Genomic DNA, 23,668 nt, shown 5'->3' with positions numbered 1-23,668 from the left:
GTTGCAACAGCTGGTTTAAATAATCAATTGTGGTACAGTTTAATACAATTGGTATTAACAATCTAGAGGTAAATTACCTCTCTTTATTATTATAATAATGATAAAATATGAGACAATGAACATTAACATATCACTGCTGATAAAACCTATTGTGACATATTAATAAAAGGTAAATAACAACCCAAAAGCTAGACACCAGACAAATATTAATATCATAGCTGATTAATGACGTACATTATCTGAAAGAGGTTGAGAGGATTTAACAAGTTTGATTTGGGGCCTTATTTAATTTGATCACTAAACAAACTTGAAAAAAAAAAATGTTGGGGCCTATGGCAACAACAGAAATGTTGAAATTCAACTTAAAATGGAAGAATCATTGTCATTGATCTTCAACTGTTTCAACTGGACTATCTATGAGATATTTGTGATGTTAGTACATAACAAAACTAAATATCTAAACAGGAAAACCCTTTATAAAGCAAAAAGATGTCCAATCACTGAGGTGAAACTAATAATAGTAAAACACCAGCAATTGTACACAAATAAAATGCTATCAATATTGAATAAATTGCACATCGATCCACTAACAAAAGAACATTAAAACAAAAGTAAAAAAGCATTACCTTATGTTATTCAAATTGAAACAACATTATCTCAATCCTGGTGACTAATTGTACAGTAGTCTGCCTAATGTGGTTTATTAAAATAAAAAAGACATAATTTAACAATACTTTAACTTAAACCCACAAACCAGGAAGCCATGCGATCATCGCCTACTTATAAAATCTTACAACAGGAAGCCCTACCTAAAACCTGGCCAAGTACCTCTCATCTATAAAAAAAAAACTGTTGTGAAATTTAAGATGAAAACCTAGCAAGGACTACTGTACAACAGGGTTTATTCAAATAGAGTAACTTAATTATTTCCTTCATTTAAACTGACAATAAGTACATTGATTCTGTTTTAACATAAAAGCGATAAAACAGGTGTTTTCCTGAATCGCTAGAGTCAATATCAATTAAAGCAGAAAATACAATGCATATACTCCCAATAAATGAAATTCCATATTTCAAGATTTATTTAATTTTATTTAAATGTCTGTCATCTACAATACAAAGTAAAACAATTTGCTGAGCATAAAATAAAATTACAATCAAACATTTCTAACTAAAAACATTTTCAACATCGAAATTATTATTTAAAATATTATGATAAAAAAGTTTTTAAAATTGCACATTAAATTTAAATTAATTATTTAAAAATGTATTCCAAATCAGTTTAACATATTGAATGAAATAAGGATTCAGTGGCCAAAATAAAACAAGCAGGATGTCATTATTATTCTACTTCAGTAGCTTTGTACTACTTCAGTAGCTTTGTACCCTTAGCCCATCCGTTTATCTACGCTTCCATTCTCTTGGGAGAAAAGAAGAATCCCCCTACAGTATAAACATATTGCAGTGTTCTCCCCAGGCCTTTGAAGCGTCACGGTACCGTGACGCTTGGGTTCTCTACCGTGACGCTTTACGGTCGGCCGTGACGCTTAAAACCTTATCCGTGACGCTTAAAAATATCAACCACAACAATCTAAAAATAGATTAACAGGCAGGTACGGTACTTTTTCTAGAGCTGAGGCGCGGCATGCATAAAGAGCCTAATGCATACGAGACACGTGACATGACCACTAGACGAAAAACAAAAGACTGCGTAACAAAGTGTTAACTAAACTGAGACTCGCTTTCACCGGCCGCCGCCGAGAGATGTAAACACGTGTTTTGTTACTGCCATGTCTCTCTTTCGATCTCTAGTATTTGGCTGTTGTCTAAAGTGTAGTAACTTGTATATTGTAAATAAAGTAAATGATTGATTGTATTGTTTTTCTTGTAAAAATGTTATGTGTATTAAAAATAAATATCGATGATATTATTATTTTCAATATCACACTGAATTAATCGACTCTATCGGTGGGATTTACTCTTTCGTTGGTAACATACGCACGTCATCAAATGATTTCTAGGCGCAATTCAATGCTAGCTGCTTTGATCGTAAAATACATTCAAGAAGGCTACGATCGTTTTCCTATTTGCTAGTGCGCTAAAGTCTTATTTCACTTAACTTAAGGTACAGTTGTACATCGGTGCTAGAATGTTTTAGGCCCTACTTCGTGAGAAAGTCGAGTGACAAGGGATGTCACATGGTATTGTGATATCAGTACTGCGATACTGTATGTCACATGGTGCTTTCACCGGCCGCCGCCGAGAGATGTAAGCACGTGTTTTGTTACTGCCATGTCTCTCTTTCGAATGTTTTCCTATTTCCTAGTGTGCTATGAAGTCTTATTTCCGGGCAACTAGAGGTGTCTTACTAATGAGTAGGCCTAGTTTTATTTCATCGGGACTTGCCCCCGATGTTTGTATTTGAACGCAAAAAATGTTTTTTTATCGCATATGTTTACCCGCCGGCGGAAAAAAAAAGTAGGCTACGATCGTTTTAATGTTTGCTAACGCGCTATGAGGTGTCGTTTCCGGCTAACTACAGTTGCCTACTGATGAGGCATATTTTTTTTTTCATATATCGCGTACAGTATGTTTACCTGCGGAAAAGTAGGCTCAATCGGGCTGTTTGCTAGCGCGCTATGAAGTGTCCTTTCCGGCCAACTACAGAGTTGTCCTACTGATGAGTAGGCATTTTTTATTTCATCGGGGAATTCCCCTTGACGTTCGTAATGAACGCAAAAAATGTTTCTTATCGCGTATGTTTACCGGCGGTAAAAGCAGGCTACGATCGTGCGGTTTGCTAGCGCGCTATGAAGTGTCTTTCCGGCCAACTACAGAGTTGTTCTACTCATGAGTAGGCCTAGTTTTATTTCATCGGGGAATTCCCCTTGACGTTCGTATTGAACGCAAAAACATTTTTTTATCGCGTATGTTTACTGGCGGAAAAAGTATGCTACGATGGTTTTACTGTTTGCTAGTGCGCTATAAAGTTTCGTTTCCGGCCAACTAGAGTTGTCCTACTGATGAGTAGGCTAATAGATTAGGCCTATTTTTTTCATTGGGGCTTCCCCCTGACATTCGTAATGAAAGCAAAAAATGTTTCTTCGCGTATGTTTACCGGCGGAAAAATTTGGCTACGATCGTTTTGTTGTTTGCTAGCGCGCTATAAGTGTTATTTCCGGCCAAACCAGAGGTGTCATTCAACATAAATGTTATGTGCGAGAGTACCATTTCCGGCCATCTAGGGTGTAAATTACCAAAAATCGCTTCGCCACAGCCCCAACCATGGTGGGGGGGGGGGGGGGGGCAAGCGTGACGCTTGATATGAATCCTGGGGAGAACACTGTTATTGGCTACAGGCTTGTCCCTGACTAATCAAATCATTTTGTATAGTACAAAGAATAATTTGAGTTTTGTTAGGTTACATATTTTAAAGTCTCACTAAAACTATTTTATATTTGCTCTGATCAAATGAGGCTGTACGCTTCATAGAATAGTACAAAATGACCTTAAGAAATGTTCACTTCATTTGCCTTAGAACTGCATGGCAAGCAATGACAACAAAGAAAGCAAAACATGAGTCCACAAAAAAAACTTTTGAATTAGGCTTAGAATCAACACATCTAACAAATCTAATTAATGTACGGGTGGAAATGTTTACTTAAAAGCTACCGTCTACTGTTAAAATTAACGATAAACCACTACAACTAATTTGAAAAGAAATTACTTACTTAAAATTCATTAGCTGAACAGACTGAAGACTGTAGAAGAATAGTTAAAGAAACTGCCGATATTTCACAGCAGTATCAGGTGACATGATTGTAAAGTTAAAGTGTTATTTTCTTGTACATAGCAACTGCATAAAATAAATTGTATTACTGAATGAAAATCATTGTTGTTCAAGTGTTTTTGTTTTGTTGAGTGGTAAAAAAAAATCTCAATAGTTCTTATTTTTGAATCTTATTACGTGCACTGGTAAATTTAAGGCTTATTTTGGGTTATGTTTTGACTGAAGGAACAATAGGTTTCAAGGACCACCTATTAAAATTGAGAGGAAATGATCTTTTATACTCCTGCTGTGCATGATCTATAGAGTGTGAAATTTTACATGTACAGTGTCTGGAAACATACAATACAATCACCTAAACTGTGATTTATTGAACAATTTTCTGTAGTAACACCCACTAACTCATTTTGTTATTTATGCAACAATAATAGTTCAACTTCAATCACTATAATTAGTAAATGAAGTGATCCTTGAAAAGTTTACCCTAAAAGACATTTTTGTAGTGGAACTCCAACTTAATAGGACTGAGACCTGTTTATACAAATGTAGGACCCCAATGGAAATAAACCAGTTTGATTCAATTTTTTTGCTAGAAGTTATAAATCAATAGACCTCTTCTTGTTGCCCTTTAAAACTACACTGCTATACTCTATACAGTAGCTAATAATGAAAATTTGACCATTTAGGAATTATTTAGCAATTCTTCGGGTATTGCTAAACCCCGCAAACCTCCAAAAAAACATAGCAAACCCCACCAAACCAACATAAAAGTGATTGAATCATGTAGTGTACGACCCACTGGGTATATCCATGTAAAACAAATATTAAATTTCTACTGTTGACTACTTATTTTTTGGTCAAAAATGATTGCTAAACCCCCACAAACCTCCAAAAAACATACATGTAGCTACAAATAAGTAGTTAACAGTAGAAATTGAATATTTGTTTTACCTGTATATACCCAGTGAGTTGTACACTACATGATTCAATTACTTTTATGTTGGTTTAGTGGGGTTTGCTATGTTTTTTTGGAGGTTTAGCAATATCCCATTTATTCCATGATTTGACTATTCAGATAATATCATCTGGTGTACTAAGCTACCATAAACCTCTTTTTTTTTTGTATGTGGGCTTCTTCTCGAGGTTTTATGGTAAAGATGTATCCTGGTCAAAATCTATACATATCAATTGTTATATGATGATAAGTAGATAAATTACTTATAGTCGTTCGTTATCTTCATTCGTTATCGTCCAGATGTTGTTTCAAATAGTAAACTTTACATTTGCCTGCCAACATGCATCATAAGAAACCATTTCCTTACAGTATAAGCAATTTTCTGCAACCTTTAGTCTTCTTTGTTTGTTGTTTAATCATAGTGTAATCAGACAAATTTGGGAGAAGGGCTTTGAAAATGGAATGATATTGTAGCAGGCCTATCAGTTTTGTCGTATGCAGTCCGATAAATCACTACACTCAACAGGTTGGATTTCAATGTTGCATTCATGTTCCAACAAATCTTATAAGTTGTATAGAACTATTAAGGAACAAAAAAACGCTGTGTAATACGAAATCAACCAATCAAATGAAAATTAAGGGACAATTTTTAATATATGCAGAGTAACAATTGAAAATCAAATAAAACTTAATTAAATTCCTTAATACTATTTAAGCAACTTATACGGAAAAAGACGATAGTAATTTAAATATTAATAAATGTCAAGAATAGATGTCAGGTTAAATAAATAAGAATTTAACCTGGTTATTGTCTGTGTAGAAAAACCAACCAGTAAGTTACAAGTAAAGTTCAACAGTACTGATTAAATTAATTTTAATTTTTTTAACCTAATTTAAATCATACCCGGTGATGGTTACAGAAAATAGCTCATCAGAACATACAGTTTAGCTAAACAGAACATAGCTAAACAGAACATAGCTTAACAACACACTCACATAGCTTTCAGAACAAAGCTTAAAACTGAACAGCTATTCATTTCTTATAAATTAACATTAGGAAAAAGCCTTACCCACAGTATCTCTAACTTTTCCAGATGATAATACTGTACAATTACATGTACCCAGACTTTCTTTGACTGCACAGTGCAAATAGCCAAAATGCATATAATATAGCCTACCTGTTGAAACTGTTCAATACTGTAGTTCAACACAGGTGAAACCAGGCAATAATCACATACCTGTTGAGTGAACTTTACCTGGCTAATTATTTTTATTAAACTACAACTCTATCTGCATCTGTAGGGTACTGTACACATTTCTTCAAGCCTAAAAATAGCCAAAACCAATAGCCTACCTGTTGAAACTGTTGAAGCTCAACATAATGCAATACATATGAGTTGTAGTAGGGAACATTTATACACCTGGCGAGACAAGTACTACTGCCTGTCAACAACCTGCTAGCATTAAATATGTAGATATATTCCAACAGCTGTGGACACCGATACATACCCCTTTGATGTACTGTATAACTATCCTAATTTCCAACATACAAAGCATTTACATGAATTCATTAAAACTATAATCAACACTGCAACTCTAAATACGATACTGATAGATAAGATAGATAACAAATTTTACTGTAACATTTTGTAGTTAGTGAAAAAAATATATTCAGGATTACTTTTAGTCAAAACACCTGGTGAATAAATATCCGGACATTAACGTCAGAAAGAATGATGTTTGAAACAGATACTGGTAATTATTAAAGAACATTATGTCAAATCACAAGATTAATCAATTCTATATTTTTATTACATAATGCAGTGGATAATGTAGTCTATGTATGAATGGTGTGTTCAGCTTGGCATTTCACAATTTATATTTTTCTCCAAAATGTGTAACATTTAAGATTGTTTTTTTTTAAAATAATAAACTAAAAAATATAGCAAACCCCATCGAACCAACATAAAACTGATTGAATCATGTAGTGTACTTACCCACTGGGTATATCCATGTAAAAAAAATATTAAATTTCTACTGTTAACTAATTATTTTTGGGGTAAAACATTATTTTTTGGTCAAAAATGATTGCTAATTTTTAACCCAAAAATGATGTTTTATCCCCAAAAAAGTAGTTAACAGTAGAAATTTAATAATTTATATACCCAGTGGGTTGTACACTACATTATTCAATCACTTTTATGTTTGTTCGGTGGGGTTTGCTATGGTTTTTTGGAGGTTTGCGGGGTTTAGCAATCATTTTTGACCAAAAAATGATGTTTTACCACCAAAAATAAGTTGTTAACAGTAGAAATTAAATTTTTTTTTTTACATTGATATACCCAGTGGGTTGTACACTACATGATTCAATCACTTTTATGTTGGTTCGGTGGGGTTTGCTATGTTTTTTTGGAGGTTTGCGGGGGTTTGCGGGGTTTGCGGTGTTTAGCAATACCCAACTACAGTACGCAAAAATATATTCTCTTGACTTGGCATTCACAGTTAAATTTTCAATTTAAAAACATAGATTACTACAGTAAGTTATCAAAGAACAGGACTATCATGACTGGATAGCTTTTATATGATAAATTTAAATAATAATAATAAATTCTTAGAATATTATACCCTGTAGTACCATAAAACAGTATGCCAAAACTGGTAATTCAACAACAATACAGTAATGTTGTATAAAAACTTGATAATACTGTAGGACAAAATTACTGTAGGACAAAATTACTGTAGGACAAAATTGCTGAAGAAAGTTTGTTGCAACAAGAAATTGTTTTGCTACGAGATGTGACGTCACATTTTTTCTCCCTAAAATATAACATGACATTTTACAATTTTACTTTTTCAATCTAAGATGTCCATGAATAATGAATGCCAATGATTACAAAAGAACACAATTTCACCACTAGGCCTAGCTTCTTAAATAATATGGTACAGTAATGCCAACACCTGTATCTTTAATAACTTGGAATTTTACAATCTTATTTTTTTCAATCTAAGATGTCTATGAATGCCAATGAGTATTAAAATAAAATGTCATCGCTACTGTATGCAAGGTTTTTATATGATGAATAGTTAAATCAATTCTTGTTCAATATTACAGTATGCCAAACTATGTATGACATTTTACACTGCTAAATTTTCCACTACAGGAAAATTATCAATTTAAATACTTGTCACCTGTATGAAGTACTAAATATCTATTCTGAATAACAGTAAAGAAATAAAATATTGCACATTTTACACAAACTACTGTATGTTGTTGGTTTCATATTCCTCAATAACAACTTTCATTCAATGAGCTACTGTAGGCCTACACATACCAATAGAGAAATAACATAGTATTCCTCAACAACAACAACCCCCCTACAGTAGTATTATGCAATATATCCCCTTCTCCGTATTCTTTTTATAAATCTAAATTTATATTTTGAAGAACATAATTAAAAGTAGTGCCTCACCTCAAACTAAAGGAGGACTTCAATCATATTTAAACAAATAATGGTGGTCTAATTGTGACAGCCATGCAAATTATGTCCGAATAATAGCCAATAACTTATTTCCTTCCTTTTTTAACCTAATAATTTAGTTCTTAGTCGTTTAACTAGGGAGTCTAATATCACCTTCGTGACCATGAACGAGTCAATACAATGACCCTAGACATTTAATAGTACCGGTATTCAATAAAACGACGATATTAGCTAAGCCCTTTTAACAGTTGTGAGATGGTAATATTGCATGCAGTAATTATCAGACTACTGGCTTAGGTGCAAAAGTCTATGTTCTTCATAAACACCAGTTTCCATTAGGGTGCGTTCGAGCACAAAAAATATCAGTGCTAGTACCAGTTAATTTCCCGGTAGTTGAATACCGTGTGTGCGCGAACGAGTGTGTTAATGAGAAAACCATTTCGACCACCCGTGACGATTTTGACCATCAAATTTGTGGGTAGCTACCGTGTACCATCGCTTCGTTTGGTCATTAATCATGTTAATGGTTCTACCAGATATTCGTCGCCATGGCAATAATGTGAAATCGATAAAATTCGACACCAAATTTCGCGCGAAATGCTGAAGAAGGTAGGCCTAGGTAACCGCCCAGCCAAGGAAGTCAGTGTGCACTGAGAGTATCTGCGAAATGGCTGTTTGGAACGATAACTCTGTAGCGTATCTACTACTAGAATTGTGGGGGGATGATCATGTTCAAAGGCAGTTGGACGGGACACGACGGAACGTCAACATTTACTAAAACATCGCTTTACTGACCGGTTTGGTGTTGCATTGCAACAAATTGTTGATACATTAAATACACCATAATTAAGGAATAACTTTATGAAATACTTCATCGTTATCGGAAAATGAATGTAAACAACGAATGGAATGATGGGATACAAAGGTTACTCATGCATGGATGACCTTATGGAATACTTCCAGCGAGTAATTTAAGTTACCCGGTTGTAAAATTTGTGATTTGTCCCTCGAACGGGAGTACCTCCCGCTGCGTAAGGCCATGTGGTCACCGGTTACGCTACACGGTTAATTGAACGGAGTGTCGATCGAATGCACCCTTAGACTACTGTAATTTGGAGCTACAGTACTATTCTGGTAATGGTTTGACAGTGGTCAACTCTATAACATAGTAAACAAAGGTCAAAGTTGAAAACATTTGACCAAAAATTATTCGCAGCCTCTTTATTCTGTAAAGATGCCAATTTCAACGACCAGTCAACTTTATAGTAATTTTTTTTCATTCTATTTACAGAATGTTGATTTCATGAATAGAGTATCTAAACTTGGAATACCCTTCAAATTAGGCAGTTATGGTATTTCTTAACTCCTTGTAAAGTTATTTGTAAACATTATAATGTACTTTTAGGGTCTGTTTCTGCTGCAAATAAACCGTTTATTTCAAAATATATTTAAAATATAATTTTATATCAACTGTATTTATGCTAAAATTGTTTCTAAATAACCGTTTAAATTAGTGAGTAGTCGTCGACGGAAATAGTCAGCATTACCCAAATTGCAATGGGCTCTGACTGTCAATTCAAAAATTATTGCAGTGTATAGGGGACCCGTGTATAGTTGACTAAAGGTTTTGCATTGTACAGTAGCTAAAAGCATTCTAACATCGAATCAATGGGGTGTTTTTAACTGTTTTTGTCAGGCTGCCATTCAACTGGTAATACTGAAAATTTGTTTCTACTGCCGAGAAACTGGGGTTAATCTATTCACACGATTAACAAATGTTTTTTTTCCGCAGCAGAAACTGACTTTAGAATATATAGAATAACTACCTGTTCAGGTAAGGTATACCTGTACTAAATTCTACTGGTATCACACCTGCTGAGAAAGCCACAATACTTTCATTATATAATAATAATAAATCCAAGAATACAAATCTTCATTAAGCTGCAATAAATCTTAATTTTATAAGGAAATAACACAGGTATTTTTTTTTCAGTTTGAAGTCATAACTTGAACCTTTTTAAAAAAAATCTAAGAAACAGGAAATTTTATTATTTACTGCTTTTCATTGTTTTTTTTTTGCAACAGATGGTATTCATATTAAAATCTGCACTAAAAATATGATTATACATTCTTATAGAAAAATAACCTTTGAAAACCATAGGTATTGTAAAAATGTATTATTTCACTAATTATAACTCAAAGTTTTATTGTTAAATTTGACACAATAAAGGGAAATTACCATTAAAGTGTGTAGAGTTTAATGAACTACCTTTTTATATATTTTTGACAGATTATCATTTTATTATATATATATATATGAGCTCCTCCTTTAAAAAAAAATCCTGCAAGGAATTAGTTGTCCAGAGTTTTACCTTCTAGGAAATGTAAAACATAAAAATTTAATTATTTAGTTGACATATAATGAACAAGTCTCACTGCTATCTTATGACATCAACGGATGAAAGCAATCGTATACTATTACTACCGATATAAAAAAAACCTAGTATTTGTGCAGTTACATACAAAATTCACTCATCTATTGCAAGTGTTTAAACCAGTAATTACCAATCATTATGTTCTAATACCTATGGGATAACTTATGAAATCAATGAAACTTGTTGACAATGCAAACATTGTGGACGGAAACAACAATCTGGCAAGGATATGTCAAAGGTCAAAATATCAGATCATGTACATCTGAAAACTACAGTACATTACTGTAAAACTGTATAACAATGTTGTGTAAAGTATATGGCATCTGAATAAAAGAAAATTCCTATGAGATATCTCATTAAAAACAAAAGAATGGAATGAAAGGGTATTGATAGTTGTTTTATAGCACATTACATAAGTACACTGGGATAACCTGTAAGCCTGGTCCAGTGGTTTTTAACATATACATTTGAGCAATTTACAGTATATACTGTACACTTGACCTATTCCTTATTCAATATAACTTTCTACCCTGAATCTACTATATGTGGCTTGTATTTGTATGGTTTACTTGCCTGATAAACTCTTTTACACATTTGGCAAACAGTAGTACAGGCTACTACATAGTATAGTATACTACATACTGTACTTATGTGAACTAGTGAATGTACTATAACTGAACAACACTGAACACAACTAGTTAATTATAGTAAATAAGCATCAAATTATAAACAAGAAAGTCATGTTGTACCACATCCATTAATCTGTCAAAATCACAAAACTTAAATCCTAAGGCTATTTATTACTTTCATGAAAACATACCATGAAATAAATTTGTTTTTCTTTAATTAGACAAAGTACAGAATACACACACACACAACGTATAGACTACCTACCTAATACATATAAGTATACAGTACAACTTCCCCCCCAATCAGCTGATTTGAGAAAACAAAGTTGCAAACAAACTCTGGCAGAATAATGAAAGCTAAAAATCAGTCAAAATTTCTACATCATGAAATGTATGACAAAGACTTCTTAATATACTGTAAAACCACATTTAAATTTGATTTAATATCAATTTCTTACCTTCTTGGAAGGCCTTATTATCCTGGGCAGGTTCTATTTCATCAGTCCTACTTTCCTCATTGACCTCTGTCTCTACTCTGGTCTCTGAAGGAAGTGATGTTAGCAGCAACTCTGCAGATGATATGCTTGAACGAGTTTCTGTATCAGCTGCAATATAGTGAAAGTAAATTGTTTAGAAGTCATCAAGGCAGAATGATTAGTACGTTAATTTGTGCTATTTTATACATAATTGTTTATCTATGATATTGTTCTTTATTGCTTTGATGTGTCAGCAATTTGCTTAAAAAAGAAAAAATATATCAAAATATAATTGCAACATCATACACTATATTCTTAACAAATTACTGTATATTGATAAAAAGGGTTATTGGGTTGGGTTTTTGTACTTTTTGGAGGGAATGGATTCTGGAAGGGGATAAAAAGGGCTAGGTATTTTTTAAAAAATATTATTATTATTTTATGTAATTACAGGACGAGAGCATAAAAATGATAAATGAAGTTCTCAACTGAACCTGTCCAATCATTTACTCTTGTCTTTGGGGGTATGTCAATTTTGTTTGCAGTACACAATATTTTTCCAAAAGGAACTAAAGTATTAAAGTTGAGAATTTTTCCTACTGAAGGCTGTACAATATCTGAAAGTCAAGGCATTCTCAACTTTACACTATTTACTATTCAAAAACACATGGATTACTTTAGTAAAAAAATACACTGATATTTAACAATCATTGAAAAATATATATAATTCATAAAGTTTCTCAAATATTAAACAGACATGAAACATATATTTTAATAATTAATAGTCATGATTTCATACTGTACAGCTTGCATTAAAATGGATATCTTTATGCAAATATATTGTGCTATATATAATTCTTCAATAAATAACTGAAATAAAAAGTCAATATGCTATTCAAAATATAGACTACCTAAACATCACATTATTTCAGGTTATGCAGAAAAACTTCCAAACCAAACCTTTAACAAATGTTTGAAAGTATCGGATTATAATTATTGCAGACAGTTTTATAAAGTAAACATATTTATATGAAATGACAAAATAAACCAGGGCAAAAATCATCAATTAATGTTGTTCATTATGTCAATGAGTTGAGAAAATTGAAAAGTAATGCAAAATAACCTTACGCAAATCTCCTCCAAATCAAATTTATTTTCTCTAAAAATGAACCATATTGCAAGTTAAAAAGATATACTTAAGCACTGAAATATCTTGACTTACTTATAAGCACTTTACTATTGTATCTTTAAATCTTAAAATAAAAAAAGAATAAAATATCAGACCTGAATATTAAAATCTCATTATATACTCTACCTTCCATTTTACTGTAATAATTCAGTCAATGATTCTTCCAATATTTAGAAATATTTCATAATTCAAATAGTGATAACAAAAATCAGACACAGTAAATTCAATTATTGAAAACCAAAATGTATTTTTGTATATGCAGACACGTAACTTCAATCTTAAAATCTTTAACAAGATTTCTCCGCTTGTTCATATAATTGGCTCATTTTTCATTCACGATAAAAATCAAGTATTGAATCTCGACACTTAATCAAAATCGTGAAATCACTTCTACAAAACATCCCATTAAATGCCAACGTAATACTGAAAAACCATAGAAATTAATGCCTCAATATTTAATGAAACATAATGATGAAATATCTAATAGCTCAACGAATATGTTAGCTAATCTAAGAAACTGTAATAAAGGAACATTTAATTTGCTACATGTATGTTTTTAGAATGACTAGACTGGCATGAATGAGGTATTCTATGAAATCAACAAACTACATGCAAAGCTCACAGCGCTGATGGCGACTATGATACAGATATACTGCAGTACAGTTAGTTATAGTAAAAAAGGACAGATAAAACCCAGTACAAAATAAATGTACAGTAGCAAATTAGAAAAAACCCACTATTTTATTTCACAAATATTTAGTTTCAGCATTATTACTAGGTTGTCTAAATTGCCTAAAAAATTATATTTTTAGAAGGTACAGTAGGCATGAAATAAGAATTTTCAAGAACATTGCAGATATTTTCAGCTTAGATATGTTGTGGGCAACAACTTTGATATATACAGCTAAATACTAAATGTTTGTGAAATCCCCATTAAGAGAAGCTCAGAAATCAGCATACAGTATGTTACATAAATCATTCTATTTTCTAAAATGTTATATCAAAATATTATGCTTAAATGTTAGATTTCATTTATAGCATTTGTTCTACAATTTAATTCGAATCCAATCAGTAGAAATATTTAAAAACTTTATAAAGACTTTTCTTGTGATTCATCAGTAAATTAATAAGGGTATTGCTAAACATTTTATTCAAGAATAAACCCTATTTGGCAGTTTTTTACTACAGAAATTGCTTAAAATGAGCAATTAAAACCCACAGTAGACTGCAAAGTACTGTAGGCATCCAAATTTAATTACTACTGTACAATATTAGTAATGAGTTTTTTAGTTCAAACATAATATTTGAGAAATATCATCTCACATACACAATATTTTATCTTTAACCATATGCTTTAACAAAAGCTACAAGTTTTAATTACAAATATAAAACTGTTGTACTGTAATTGCAAACAGCAGGAAACCACATGCATGTACCTATATATGCAAATTGGTTGTTTAAAAAAAAATAAAATTGAATAATCAATTCAAAATTCAATAAATATATCCAATAATTGCTGTAAGTGTGAGAGTTGTGAGGTATATGCTAAGGACTTTCATTGTGTTTTGTACACTTCATACAATATTATATAGATTTAAACTTTGTTTCTGATATGTTGTTTTATTATTGGAAGAATTATTATTGTTTTCAAATACATAACAAATTAAATGACTTCATTATCACTGCAACTACTGTAAACTAAACTATCAATGGTAAAAATGTCTACAAACTAAACAAATACTGAAGAAAAAGCAAGAATAATATTGAATTTTCTATACTATAACATTCCAACAAAACAATTTTGATAGGATATTCATGGTCACATGATACATTTTATCTAAATTTGCCAAATAAAAAAATACCTTGTGTTTTAATTCCAACTGCTGTCCTTAATATACTTAGGTATACTTGAAAAACCAAGCCTAAAAAAGCAAACACTCCTAATACAGGTCCAATGTACAAATCCACATGCTCAAACTAAGTATATACCACCATGCGTTCAAAGTCGAAGCTAGTATCAGACTGAATACACAATATTGTATCATCCACTGCAAGTGTCAACAATGCTTTTCTTTTCGCCTAAAACCCTACAATGATGACCTTGCAGGTAACAAAAGGCCTCAGACAATTGGTTGTTGGAGCTGAGTGTATTGATGTCTGAACCTGTGTCAATCAGGATTCATCAATGAATGATTGCTTTATCATAGTAATTTAAACTTGTGGATTCAAGAAATTAGAATTGTTAGTATTCAAATAAATAATTTACTATCAATAATTTTATGCTTAGATATTTTGGTTAAAGACGTAAAGTCCCCCAAAACATGAAAAATAAAGAAGAACAAAATCAAACTTTGAATAGGACATTTTGTAGTTTTAATCAAGTTATGCACTGTTTATTTAAAAAAAATGATTTCATTTATGAAAAAGACTAAATTGAACAGTTAAAATGTAACCAGTCTCTCAGACAATGGGCAATTCCGGTCGACTATTTTAAAATTTAAATTAGGGGCTTTTTCAGGTAAACAACTTATCATCATAGTTTAAACAATTATCTCAGCCTCTATTTGGAATTAGCTTTGAGTGTTCTTAAGTGCATTATCTTAAACAATAAAACTATAGTTGATCAAATTTTGACAAACTATAACAGGTGATGATGTCATGTTTGCATGTTAATAAATGATCCATATGTAAATACATATTGTGGCATTCTTATCAACAATTTTGATAAACTAGATTTCTATAACACGTCAATAGCTAGGTTCACATTCAGAAATTATTGTGAGTTTCTTTATCATGATGTTCTATATGAACCTTCAGGAAGTCGTTACTCTAGGCCTACTTTTTGACACGAAATATTTGAGGCAAAGGTCGTGTTCGTACGGTGGTTAAAATAAGCGCTTAATTTCACCCATGCCTCGGGTTATAAATTGAGCGTTGTTCGTACTTGAAATATTTAACCGCTTAAATGCTTAATCGACGAATCACAAACCGGAAATTACGTTTTAAGGTCAGTTGTCTTTACAACCTACGACCCCATTTTCGCACGCTAGTTTCGTGTTGTATATTTTTTACTCGCGATCTTTCTTTACAATAACAATTACTTGCTACCTTTTACACTGCTTATCCTTGCGACAAACCTTATGCCTCTTAACGCCGATAATCCTGCCTTCTCCTGACGACCATTATTTTACTCAGAATTGACGAAGAATTTGAGCCCAATGTTGCACGACGGAAACACCACCGACCAGCGGCTCCCCGACCAGCTAGGCCTACTAAGCGGTCTACACCAACAAGGACAGCACCAGCTGACGATCGCTCTCGAAGCGTGTATGGAAGAGCTTCGTAGGAGAAATGACGGGCCTAGGCAGCGAACGTTTGTCAAAATTTGACACATTGCCTCTATCGGAGATTTATTATCCTCGAAGGCCGAGTATAATTGGATTATCGCTGAAATAACCTGCAAATTTGGTGAACATTTTACCTCGAATTTTTTGTAGCCCGAGGCAAAAGTTAATTGGATCACGCGAACGGAAATCGGGAATAAGCTGGTATTTTCAACCCCTACGAACAGGCCCAAAGATGCCATAGCTCATCTGCAAGAGAACGATGGACAACGCCTATTAGTTAATATTATTTGTTATTGTTGTCTTCGGCCTGCTGGCTAGCTACTACATAGAGGCTAGGCCCACGTCACTTCAAAAACAAATCAACAATCCCTTCCCACGTGTGCTCCGAACATGTGTGTTTGGCCTTTCACGCATTAGTGCACCTCATTAGCATACTTATATCACGATGTTAAATTCTATGTGAACGCTCTTCCTAAGTTTGAAAAATAGCTCCCCAACAATAGGGAGTTTTTGATTTCCGATGACCGATGGACAAATTTCATTTGGATATTGGCACATGTTTCCTCATTCCCTACACTGACAAAGTTTTGATGGTTTCTAGGTCCAGACGATCAACAAATCGATTGATCTGACCTAGCAAATCAAAATTTCCCATCAACAAGAAGGTTTCATTATCAACTACAGTACTACTACTTACTACAGTCAACTCTCTCAATACCAGACACAGTTGAGCTAGCCAAATATGTCTGGTTTTCCAGAAAGTATTATATTCAGAATGTGATTTTAATGGTAAAGATGAATTTGGGACTTGAAGAAAAGTCTGGTTTTGGGAGAGTTTTCGGTTTTCAGGAAATCTGACTGTAGCAACCAAAGTTATTTTATAAGTGCAGTATCAAGAAAAGCTACACATAATGGGGAAGCCTGCTGAATTTTATGTTTTTTTCATGGAAAAATTTTCTCTATGGTTTTTATACCACACTGTATATAATACCATTGTTGGCCTTGCACGGCCTTGACGAAAAACACCTTTTGGTGATCAAGTTCTCCGAGTTGAAATAAAGCAATTATTATTATTACTATTTAGTATTTTAGAAAAATGTTATCACTTATTGAAAATCATTAATCTCTTAGTTTCATTAACAAATTGTGATTAGCAATTATTAAACTGATAATATATGTAAGAAACATAGTTTTTTATTGAGTTTTTGCTATACCATTTAATAAATACTGTACTTAGCAATAAGTTGGGTTTGTATAGCATTTGGTTACTGTCCTCTACACTGATAAAAATGTAAGTTTCTGTTGTGCCAAAAACATGATAACTGACATCTGTGGACTTTTGATGAGGAAGGATACCTAATAGACATGACGACGACGAGAGCATGAATAGCCGAAAAATTGAAGACAAACTCAAACTGACACTAAAACCAAATTATGTTATCACCAAATTAAAAAATAGAAGGCAGCCAGAGATATTTTATATGCGGGAAACAGGTTGCCAAAATCCCCCGTATCGTGATTATAATGAATTGAATACAAGTTATCTAGACATTAATTCTTTCAGCAAACACGATTTGTAAATTTTATTTGAATTAGTGAAAAGCGTGCCAATATACAGTACTTCTCTTGAGCAAGATAAGTTTTTTAATTAGATCATGTACCGCAAAAATGTGTTTACTCTTTATATTTTACCATTACACAAAAGAATTGTTGAATAAATTACCACCGATTTCTTTGCAAAAAAAACAGGATGAATTTCAAATAAACGGTTTTAACAATACCAAATCAAACACCATTTTAAACCAGATATCGCTGCTAACTTTAAGCCAACTACCGTAACATATTTTAGTACATTTCCTTAAGGTAATGAATTTGACTTGAATTTCTCTTTGTGGTTAAAATGTACCTCCTACAATGATGCGAGTTAAATTTTTGTTTACATGTTAATTATGTTGTATCTAAGGCAAATAGAATGCTGGGTTTGTTATGGAGGAACTGTAGATTCATGGGCAATGGTGGAGCATTAACATCATTGTACCGTTCAGTCGTGCGTCCCCACCTGGAATACTGTTCAGTCATTTTTAATTCAATTTCTTGTACTCAATCTCAGCGTATTTATAATGTTCAGAACAAATTCATTAGATTCCTTACTCGCACTTGTCCTAATTATAATGTTTCTCTTATTTCTCTTGAAAATCGTAGAGTTGTTTTTGATATGGTTTTTTTATACAACTCATTCAATTCTGTTTATGAATGTCCTCTTGCTGCTTTGTTTAAGTTGAATATACCAACTCGTACTCGCAGCAAGTGTTTGCTTCACGTTCCTTGTGGTCGTGTTGAATGCACAAAACGAGGTATTTTTCAGCGGTTACCTAACACATTTAATAGGTTACTTGTTACTTGTTTGGATATTGATTTATTTTATGATAATTTAAATGTATTTAAGGGTAAAATTGTTAAATCTCTTTAATGTTGTGATCTTTGTTTATGTTTTGTTTGTTTATTTGAATACATGTTATAGTTTATTATGTTTGGATTCAACCTGTTAGTGGCGGTTTCATGGCTGTTGGTTGAAAACTGAATAAAATGAAAAAAAAAATAAATAAAATGATGTAATTTCCCTCCAATAAAATTAAGCCAGATATATACTATCAGTCTCAAAAGGGGGATATGGTTGGAGAAGTAGTTATGCAAAATAAATATGATAAAATTAAAGTAATCATAAACAATTTTATTTAAATACATAGTTATAAGAGGTATAGGAATTTTACCAACATATTTGCAAGACTTTAAAAACCAAATTTATAGATGGTGTTTACTTAACTTCTGGCCTTTAAATATTGGTAAGGGTTGTTGAGTATTTAATGCGCATACAGTGTCTGCAAAAACAGTGTATGTGTTTTATTGTTCGTTGTTAATGATCTATAACGTATGAAAATATTTAAATAATAAACAAATTGCAGTAAGTGCAAGTATTGGAGTTAATCCTAGCCAAACTTAGTTAACTTTTATTGTTGTCCCTTTCAGTCAGTTTAACAAGTACACTACCACCAAAGAATTATAGCACGTACATGCAAACAATTATTTATAAAGTATGATGTCATAACAAAAAATTTGAATAATCTTTATAATAAGTTACTAAGAAAACTAAATGACCATTTCTTGGAGCTACATTTATATGTTTTGTGAAGCTCACTACTTTAAAGGATGTATTTTATACATGTTCACGGACAAAAATATCTATCTTTAATTGTATTGCGAGATTCCAGATTTGCTTCAAAAACTCCATGATTACCAAAAACACTGTATGATTCCCCTTAGACTATAGGGTACAATTATGTTCCATAAAACTTTAGTGATCTAAAGAGAACCGGTATTTGAAATATAATGCCTCCATCGCAAGTCTAAACACTTCCTAAAGCTGTGCCCATACAGTATATGGACATGATGATGTCATATCACTACCATATTTGGGAATAACACCACCATATATGGGCACATCACAACTTTTTTGTCAAACTAGTTTGATAGTGTAGACAGAGCTTAACATTGTTCTTACCTTCTTGAACCTGTATAGTTCTTTTTTCACTATCGCTGTCCTTCCTTGTTTTGTGTCTGGCTAGTATTTGATCTGTCGTCATTTCACCTATACTACCAGCTCTTCTCATTCTAAATAATAGACAAACATTATGCAATAAAAAATAAATAAAAACCCACCAATTGTCACAAATTGTTTAGAAATTATTGAAAAACAAATAATAAACACTAAATAAATAAAGAATCAATTAATTAATTTTCAAAATTTATTTTTGTAATCTATAATGGAGTTTTAGTGGTATACATTAATTAACTAACAAAAATTATTTTCTGTTATACAATTATGCATTCATTAGTAAAAGTAATATATTTAAACATTAACAATATTATTGTTTTATTATTAGATTACTGTATTCTAAATTTATCTATTATGCACTAAAAGTTGTTATGGGATATAGCAATAGAGGGCAGTAGATATCAGCAACTCATACAGGATAATTCTCGCTTAGGACATATTATATTATTATAAGGGAAGGGAGACTAAAAACAGGCACTAATTATCTCTGGTGCACTATTTTTTTTAATGTGGATACTATATTATAGAGCTGCTTGCGTTGCTTGGATTCCTAGACAAAGACATTATCAATTCAATTAATAATAATTCAATATCAAAATAATTTTTTGAAAATACCAGACAAAATAAGTAGATATCAACACAGCATCGAAAATATAACATAACTTAAAGAAATTACACATAGTGTATTAAGTAAAAAAAAGTGTAAGTAAAGAAGTCCAAATAAGATACAAGGTTTAAATAGCAGGCTAATACGTAAACAGATACCTTTCTCTGCGTGCTGCCCGTGAAGCCTCTAATGCGGTAACGAGTTGTTTCGTTTCTTGTGATATAACCGAAGAGTCGATGGAAATTCTGATGGATAGACAAGAATTCACCTGCATGCTCAACGGATGGCAATAGCAATGATAAACACAGCTTCTTTTTAAAAAACCAACTTTTATGTTTTGTATAATTGTTGACTTTAAAATCCAAGTACAACATGATGATATTTGATTTTGAATAACAGATTTATCATTTAAGTAGGTTTAGGTAAAATAAGTTTAATATTTGGTAAAATAATAAATTGGTTGGATCTACAAGAAGCTGTGTTTAACAATATGTTAGAAGCATAGATATTGATAATATAATATAAAACAACATGCAAAATCATATAAATTATTGTCAACATTTGATTCAACAAATTTCAACAATAATTTAAGTTACCTCAACATACAATCAGAAGTGCTAAGATGTGTGAAAACTCATCATCGAACTAGTTGAGATTTTTTCACAGAAAATTCATCATTATAATTTTGAGACATTTTCAGAAGTCGATATGTTTATCTATTAATTAAATAAACAATTTTGAGGGATTAATAAAGTTTTACTTTGACTTTGACAATTTATTCCCAGAAACATGAAACAAATGAATTGGTCGCCTAATTGGAAAAAAGAAGCCATTACCTATTGTCGCCCAATAGCACAATAAAGCCATTTGTATGAATTAATCAAACTACTGTATGTAAGGAACAATCTGATGTTGATTGATTTTGAATATAAAGCAAAATAAAATCTCAACTAATTTATTATTCAATTCTGTTTACATGCAATTAACTATACTATTCACCCAACAAAAAAGACAATCATGCAAATCCATCTTTTTCTTAAATGTAGGTGCTTGGAGAAAAAGATGTGATAATTTGATAAGCATTTTGTTTGTGATTGGCCTTCTAAAATTCGAAACAAAACTTTTAAAGTGCCTTTAAACAATGTGTGTTTTGTGACAAAGGTTGCAAGGTTGATTATATTTTGAAAGGGAAATTGTCATTTATCATAAAAAATGACACTATTATTTGACCCACACAATAAATTGTTCAGTGCTAATAGAAGAATATAGAGGGCAGCAGACATGTTTTACCAATAACTACCTTGTTCCTTGTGAATCCTCTTTGTGCATGAACACATCATCATCATCTTTTTCTAATTTTGTAGATGATTTACTTGACACACTGTCAATGGATTCTTCCTTTGCAAGTGGAGCTTTAGTTTGCTCTTCCTTATTGCTTCCTCCTGAATCTAAAGGTCTTTCTTTTGATATCCTCTTTGTAGTGAGATCAGTCTCGCTGCTCGAGGGTGATATACCAATGCCATATTTTTCAGCGAGTTCCCTTTTACGTTGCTCTTTGTATTTAGCAATACGTGCCGAGCGTGCTTCTAGGTCTTCAGATGATTCTGACCCACTTATTTGTTGTCGTAACTGTGTCAATTTTTCACTGGCAGTCGTTGCTAAAGTACCCCCCATTTTGGGACTGTTTGTTGAATACTTTGGAGAAGTAGGACTATATCTGGGACTTAAATTACCATTGGGTGATCGTGCACCAAGGTATTTATCAGTTAGTGAGTTAGTATCGGATTTATCAACTTTGTTTTTGTGACTACTGTATCTTGACTCTGAAGGCCTACTGCTTCTTTTTATTTCTTTTTCTAGGCTACCATAGCCACTTTCTGTACTAGCACGTTTTGGGTCAAAACTTCCAGTCAATGAACTTGGCCTAGTTCTTGCTCTACTTGTAACATTGTCAGTAGGGCTAAGTGGGCTTCGATGTTTATAACGATCTTGCGATAAGGATGAATCTGTAGAAGATATCCTATCCCTTGGTGAGTAACGACTATAATCTCCACTGTAACGGTAGCTACTCTGGCTTTCGTAAGTATCTCCACGTAGTGAAAACGAACCACTTGATGGTCGGCTAGCATGGAAACGCTGCTGACGTTCAGATGATGTGTGGTAGGAAGACGGACGATCACTGAATTTATCCCGCAGTCTTGCTACTGTAAAAAAAATGCACATTTTTAAAAGCTCCTCTTGTATTGTGGAGCAATATGGGGATTAAGAATTTAAAAACTTTTCTATTTATAATATAAATTTGGAAATAATCTATATTAATGCTACTAATTTTTTCGCGTAATCTCCTCTAAAACCAATGAAAGGTACGTGCTCACATTTGGCACACTGATGTTTATTGAGGGGCCGCACATGATAGGCTATGTCACTTTCCTGAATTTTAAGGATAAACACTAAAAAAATGTTTCTTTAGCATCTTTTATCTTCCCGTCGAAAGTAAAGTCAAAGTTCCATATCCACTGTACTATTGCTTTAATTTGTTAGCCTACATATATTGAAGTGAAGGAATAGTGTATATCAAACCAATGGCCGTAAATACAGTAGTTTCAAATTTTATTCTTGATAAAATTTGTTTTTATTTTAATAATTTGTCAAAGTACTTTTATCAAAGTGCGCTGTTATTATACTTGCCCATGCAAAGTGTATAACAACATATTAAGGCAGAAAAAGACCGTGCGGAGCACGGGTTACTGCTAGTATATAACATAATGTTGTATTGTGATTATTGTAACACTTTGGGTGTCTGTTCATACATGCCTATAAATGAACACTATTTATTATCGCAATACATGTTCACAAGCACATTGATGATCTAGATAACTACAAATATTGCCACCAATTTACCTGTAACCATAATTTGGTATTGAAGAAATTCTCAAATTATTGGAAGGAGTGGTCAAAGTCGTAACCGCCTGCCTAATCTTGATTATGATCAGTCAATCATTTGACTGTAAATGATTTAACTTACTTACAGTACAGTACTTGAAAATAATATATTTAAAATTCAAATTCTTCTAGACCTATTTAGACATGATATAAACATGTCCTGCAATTGATGTACTACATTCCAGGAAAAACTTCACCAAAATACTAT

At 32.3% G+C, this 23,668-nt stretch overlaps 1 protein-coding gene across 5 annotated transcripts in view; it reads right to left on the bottom strand.

The window, feature by feature from the left end:
• The window catches only part of LOC140040802 (uncharacterized), a 190,795-nt gene that overhangs the window by 46,851 nt on the left and 120,276 nt on the right, over positions 1 to 23,668 (bottom strand). For all 5 annotated transcript variants that reach the window (XM_072087013.1, XM_072087014.1, XM_072087015.1 and 2 more), the window contains 4 exons: positions 21,818 to 22,721; positions 20,676 to 20,762; positions 19,857 to 19,966; positions 11,744 to 11,890 (listed from right to left, as the gene is read on the bottom strand). In XM_072087013.1, the coding sequence (XP_071943114.1) occupies positions 11,744 to 11,890; positions 19,857 to 19,966; positions 20,676 to 20,762; positions 21,818 to 22,721 (1,248 nt within the window). The remainder of the gene's footprint in view (positions 1 to 11,743; positions 11,891 to 19,856; positions 19,967 to 20,675; positions 20,763 to 21,817; positions 22,722 to 23,668) is intronic.

The sequence above is a fragment of the Antedon mediterranea genome, chromosome 2 (assembly GCF_964355755.1).
Source record: "Antedon mediterranea chromosome 2, ecAntMedi1.1, whole genome shotgun sequence".
NCBI classification, from domain to species: domain Eukaryota; kingdom Metazoa; phylum Echinodermata; class Crinoidea; order Comatulida; family Antedonidae; genus Antedon; species Antedon mediterranea.
The sequence above is the reverse complement of the archived record's forward strand: the minus strand, read 5'-3'. Positions and strand labels throughout refer to the sequence as shown.